The sequence below is a fragment of the Pseudopodoces humilis genome, chromosome 7 (assembly GCF_049639895.1).
Source record: "Pseudopodoces humilis isolate 2021_Gansu_Grassland_sample_001 chromosome 7, ASM4963989v1, whole genome shotgun sequence".
Taxonomy (NCBI): Eukaryota; Metazoa; Chordata; class Aves; order Passeriformes; family Paridae; genus Pseudopodoces; species Pseudopodoces humilis.
In genome coordinates this window covers 51328878-51334877 of record NC_142206.1, presented here as the reverse complement: position 1 = coordinate 51334877, position 6000 = coordinate 51328878, and the positions used below count along the sequence as shown (strand labels likewise).

General features: G+C 41.9%; 1 protein-coding gene across 6 annotated transcripts in view; it reads right to left on the bottom strand.

Annotated features, from left to right (window-relative positions):
* Positions 1-336: 336 nt before the first annotated feature.
* EVL (Enah/Vasp-like) overlaps positions 337-6000 on the bottom strand; it is a 142777-nt gene continuing 137113 nt past the window's right edge. For 3 of the 6 annotated variants that reach the window (XM_088058007.1, XM_088058006.1, XM_014250029.2), the window contains exons 10-14: positions 4952-5018; positions 4785-4847; positions 2437-2503; positions 2001-2058; positions 337-944 (exon numbers count right to left, since the gene is read on the bottom strand). In XM_088058007.1, the coding sequence (XP_087914133.1) occupies positions 907-944; positions 2001-2058; positions 2437-2503; positions 4785-4847; positions 4952-5018 (293 nt within the window). In that variant the 3' untranslated portion in view covers positions 337-906. The remainder of the gene's footprint in view (positions 945-2000; positions 2059-2436; positions 2504-4784; positions 4848-4951; positions 5019-6000) is intronic. The other 3 variants (XM_088058009.1, XM_088058008.1, XM_088058010.1) reach the window with 3 other exon arrangements.

Sequence of the window (6000 nt, the reverse complement as noted above, 5' to 3'; positions counted from 1 at the left end):
CAGCAGGATATGTGCTGGGGCAGATAGTGGTGGCCTGAGAAGAGCCTTAAGCCACTGTCCTCCACTCTCTTTGGCACAGAGCTGCTGAGGTTGTGGCAGCCTGGCTGCAGGACGTGGTGCTCAGCCAGCCATGTGAGAGAGCTGGGCAGGTGAGGGCCACGAGGGTGAGGGAAGGCAGGGCTGCTGCCATTGCACAGCCACAAGACACTCAGGCTCCCTCCTCATGCTCTGCAGTGCGGGAGGCAGAGCTGCCACCCCACAGTGAGTCACCTTCCTCTTACCACCAAGTGACACACAAGTGCAGGAGCTCAAGGGACAAATGAAACAAAGGCAGGGCCGTGTGGACAATAAACAGTTTATTACCAATATGAACACAGATACTGTGATGCACTGACGTACCATTTTTTAATATTGTGATAACTCTGAGACAAAGAACTTGTTGGCTGACAACTAAACATGTCTCTTTCTTCTGGTGATGCCTCAATACATTTCTGTTGGCAAAGGATCTTCATTTACATTGCAGACTACTAGTAAAATTACTTTGAAGTCATCTATCAAAAGCAAATGGTTCACGTGTGTTCTTATCTACTACTAAAAAGAAAGGTAATACATTTAAATAAGCAAATACAAAATACAAAAAAGGCTGACAAATCCAATGTGCAGTGTCAGATGAAATCTAAAAAATCCAGAAATTTAAAATTTAATAATCTTTAGATTAAGACTTGTAAAATGAAGCGAATCCAAGGCAGCAGCAAGCTTCAAAGTGTGCTGAGTCTGCTAATAAAAAGGGTGTAAGAACAAAGACAGTGCCGGTGTCCTCTCTCACCATCTTGCATGACCTTGGTACACTTAGAAATGATCCAATCTTCCTAGCATTCTTAGTACCGTCCAAATGCTTTGCAATCATTATGTTGTACTGATTCTACTCAACTCCTGCCGTATGGCTAGAAAACCAAACCAGAAAGTTAGTGCATTATGGTATACCCAGTGTGATGGAAAATGCTAAGTACAGAGGTTGCAGAAAGTACACGCTGGTAAAAGGATGAGTGGAGGGTAAAAGGATGAGTAAGGGTAAGCAGTCAGCTGCTGGCTTGCAAACTGCAGTACTACTGTAAGAAGTTGCATCTGTGGTGTATGTGAATGCCTTGTTTTGCACTGGAATGAACTAGGGAGGCTCTGAGGGCCAAGCTGCTGGGACAGTAGCGTATGGACAAGGGTCTCTCCAACTGCAAACTGCCTCGAGGTTTTGTGAGCATACACATCTAGGGCAAGGGCACAGGGAATGGATTTTAGCTGTTTTACAGTCTCCTCTTTTTCCCCTTCCCTGTGAATCTAACGTGGGGAGTGCAGGGTGTGGACATGCATCTTCGTTTGCCCTAATGTGGCTTTCAAATGAGAATGTTGCTGTGCATTTCAATAATGGCCCTGAAAAATACCTTCAGTTGTAAACTGCAGAGCAATTTATTAAGATGTACTGATACATTTGGTGCAGCTCCTGTACTTTTCAATGAATTATAAAAATATGTGGCTATTTGGAAAGCTGTAATTGAGTGAAGGTCTGAAATAACTCTTCAAGCATAGGAAACGTACAGAAGATTTTTGGGAAGGATTTTCAGTTAGCTTCCTTTGTTCCCTCCTCATCCCAGGCCTGTGTGGCCAGCGAGTTACAAGTGATTTCACGCTTGCTGATTGTGATAAATTGATGTGCCATGGGCTACAGGCAGGCCCTTTCTCACCCTCCCACCTGTGAGAAACACCAGCCAACGAATTTCTCATAGGCTGGTGGTAAAAATGCTCATCAACAGCATAATAAAGGGTGTAAATGCAGTGTTATGGTCAGAGCTCAGATAAAGTGGATGCTTGTTCTTCAAATGTGTGTATAAATCAGAGCTGTTCAGAGAAGTCTGAAAACACCAGGGAACTCTCTGCAATTCCTATCATCTTATCTATGGAAAATTAGTCATAAATATGAGAAAAATAATAATTTTTCTCTTTCTTACCATCAATTATCTCCTCTTTCACTTTGTGTAACTCTCTTACAACTTCCTCCAATATTTCCTGATGAGACAAAACACAAGTCAGCTGCTCAGAATTTCCTTCTAACTGGTGGAAGAAAATGCAAGTTTAACATGGCTGTGGCTTGTCCCCCACCTCCACTGCTGGTCAGAGCCTAGCACTACTAACAGCTGCATCTGCACTCCTAGGCAAGGATGCAGAAGATGCTGGCATATTTACTTGCACATTTCTGTGCAGACATCATGATGAAACAGCAGTGAGATTGTGCTCTCTTGCTGCTCACCAGCTAGCCCTTCTCTAGGCACCTAGTTGTAGAGGAAATCAGAAGACTGAACAGCCATTTTGCTCGTACAGCGCATGCATGGGGGAAAATGGGTAGCTTGCCAAATCTCTAAAAGTGCAAATGACATCTTCACTCACCTGTTTCATTCGATCAAAATCTAAGGCATCCATAGCCACATCATTGCTGCTGCTCACTGGCTTCATCCTTGAGAAATGGAAGAAAAGCATAAAAAAGCCCAGTCAGTTCCCTACAATGTGTGCTAAGCTGCACCCAACTGATGGTGTGGATGAAATCCACCCCAGAGCAGGAGCACCTGTGTTCAAGTGCTGGACAGGAATGTTGCTGTCCCTATTGTGCTGCTCAGGAATATTTGGCAGCCAGAGAGCAGCACTGCTCCTGTATGTACAACCTGACCCTCACAGATGCTGTGAATTTTTTTTTTTATTATTAATTTATTTATTTTATTTTATTTTTTTTGGTGTTGGGAATCTCAGTGATTTCAGGTTAGAAAATGCTGAAGGGATAAAGCCTATTGAACACAATGGTTTATTATGGCATTTGCAATTTGCAAGCTACTACATGTCTGGCTTTCTCTCACAGTCCCTTTTCTGCACAGCAGCCCTGTCCTGGCAACCTAGGCTTTCACTGGGTGCTAAAGTAATAGTAGATTACATCTTAGAAAAGTATTATTGGGAAAATAATAACCCACTAATCCTTTCCTTGGAAGACTTGAATGAGTCAAGGGTGGCTTGTTGATAGTATTATGTATCACAGTCATTTTTTATTGACTCACAAACAAAACCAGCCTGGCCTTAATGGCTAGTGCACCTGAGTGTTATCAGTCTTTCTGCATGGTATTAGTCCGTGGGCTGAGCCATGATGACATCTGATAAAATAAATTAAGAAACCAGAAGCTGTTTGCCTTTCTCTTTTAATCAGTAACTCTAAAATATTTTAAAAACTAACCATGCTGTACAAAGGCTTCGAATAACTTTACCATCATCTTTGAGCCCAAATTGGGGGCTGGTGGAGATGCTGCTGCTCCCAAGGGTTGCTTGGTCTTGCAACCCTTCCTTGGGGAATCTTCACATGTGTCCTACCATCTCACAGCTAATGGAGCTAAGAAAGATCCAAATGCCATAAAACTGATCAGGAATGGAAACAGATCACCACTGAGAGCTTTAGAAACCTTCGCTGCTTTCCCCACAGAAGTCTTTCAAGCAAGCACTACTACTGAGCACTACTCCAGGCATTAAACTAGGAAAGCACTTGTTCCCACTGAACTCCTCCTCCTGAGATGCAATGCCATTATAAAAGATAACTACTGAAATGTGATGGCTGCTTTAAATAGCCCATGTTTCATTTCCATTTGTAAGGAGGAAGAATGGTCTTTTTCTGTCTATTTGAAGCTCATGTATTTCCTAGAACCAACATGTTTCACTGGTTTTAGGAGAGCTGGCAAAACTGTATTTTGCTATAATAACACGGATGCATCCCTCTAAATGTTCAGGCAGAACATGTTACAGCATTTTTAACAAAGCAGCCAAGTATGTGCAGATAGTTGCCATTGGCAACTTATCTCTCTCAGCACTGTCACATACCTAAGAATGTAAAATAAGGGACATCTCTTTGCAGTAAATACTGAACATTTGTAAGCTTGTGTTCTACTTCCTTATTCAGCTTATCCATCCATCTCAGTGTCCAGAAACACCAGGTGCTCCTGGACCAGCACGGGAAGCAAGCCTCTTTTGCTGTCCAACATCAACTGTGATTCAAAACATGGGTGCTGATCCTGAAGCTTGGCTATTCTGACTGACAGGGCTTCTGGAGTCTTACTTTGGGTTTCTTGGCTTTTGATACCTGCTAGTTTTTATAACACGTGTCTGAAAGTTTTATTCTTGAATAAAATTTTATTTTTTCTTGAAATTATTCTTTTCAATAAATTTTCAATTATTCTTGAAAGGTGGGGCCTTTTTATGTCTTGATTTTATTATCAAGCTTCACTCTCCTTTCTTATGCACCCACTGCTGTTGCATGGGTAGAAGAATAACTTCCCTTATCCCAGCTGCCAGCTTTTCAGATCATTTCTGCTTTTGCTTTTTAATTTCTGCAGAGGCTGGGCAATGAAAGCTACACCTATTGGCAGGGTCACCATGAACCTGATGTAGCAAGATGGTCCAAAACATGATTTCCACATGGCACAGCACTGCCAGACCCATGTCTCTGACTTACACCACACACACACATGGATGGTTTAAGTGCTGGTTCCAGGTGATAAACATCTGTAATGCCCAAGTGAGCAGCATAGGCTGTTTCCATGGAACAAACCTCTGACATGACACCTTCACACTTTGTGCAGCGACAGACAAAGCAGATTGCAAGAAAATGAGTAAAAAGAGGTGGCAGAAGACGAACACTAGTGCTGAATGAGGATGAGCCAAAGGACAAGCCAAGACAGTTAAGAAGCCAGGCAGTTAGCCAGTACCTAGAAGACACGTGGGATTGTGTGGGGCTCTTAGCTTCACAGCTCTTCACCACTGATGGATTTCTACAGCAATGGAATGAAACGAGACATGAGTGGTGCACATGCCACAGGGACAGCATGACCATCCCGCCTGCTGGCCAGCCACAGGGACACCCCATGCAGCTCACCTAGAAAGCAATGAAGATACAGGCTTTTCAACAGAATTGCTCCTTTCCCATGGCTTCTTCCCAGAGTCTGAAAAACAAACATGAAAAGTTAGTTTATTATTTTTGCTCTAAAAATAAAAATATCCTGAAGTTGATTGTCTTATACAGCTGCTTTCATTGAGTGAGGATGAGTGACTTAGGAAAAGAACCAGGAAAATGAGATTGCTGAATGAGTGCATTTGCCTACATTATTGGGAAAGCACTGGCAAAAATCTGCTTAGTGATCCCTTTAATTAGGGACCACATAGTTAAACAATACTAAAAGGAAATTGAACTGGAACAGTAGGAGGAAAATTTCTATTTCTAATTTCTATTTCTATTAGGAAATACAGGCTAATTGCTGCAAGGCTTACTTTATTCAGTACAATATTTATTTATATTTTAAGTTAAGATGTCTTAGGGTTTTTGTCTGCATAGTTGGCAGAAGATGTGTGTGCATATAAAAAGGACAGTAAGATCCCACTATGCAAATCTCCACAGAGAATTTATTTAATGTTGTGTACACTTTTAACTCACAGAACATTCTCAAAAAGCTGTACTACATAACCCTTGTTGCTGAAAGTGCTTCCTATCATCCGAGTCTCCTCCTAAAATGAACTGCTGCAGAGATTTGACAACTTTACATACAAGGATTTGCTCCTCTGTGAGGTCCTAAAAAGCCTTTTAAAAGAATTACAGGCACTCCCAGGAAATCTCTAGATCTCATTTACATACACCTTTCTCCTGGCTTCCTCCTCTTCCCTTGCAGAGCACACAAGTCATGGCTTTGTTCCAAAAGGAAGCTGGAATGGTTAAATAGTCATTCCCTCGGGAGAGATTTCTCTCAGCGTTCATGAAAGCCAAGACTGACACAGGGATGAATGTTAGTGCTTGCAGCTCATCTACTCAGATGCAGTTATTTCAATTAATTGTAGGAAAAACAATTTTATCTAGGAACGCTCAGGATCAGCCGTATTGCAAAAAAACTATTAGATTAAAGAAGAATAGCAGTTTGACATCCAAACCGCAAC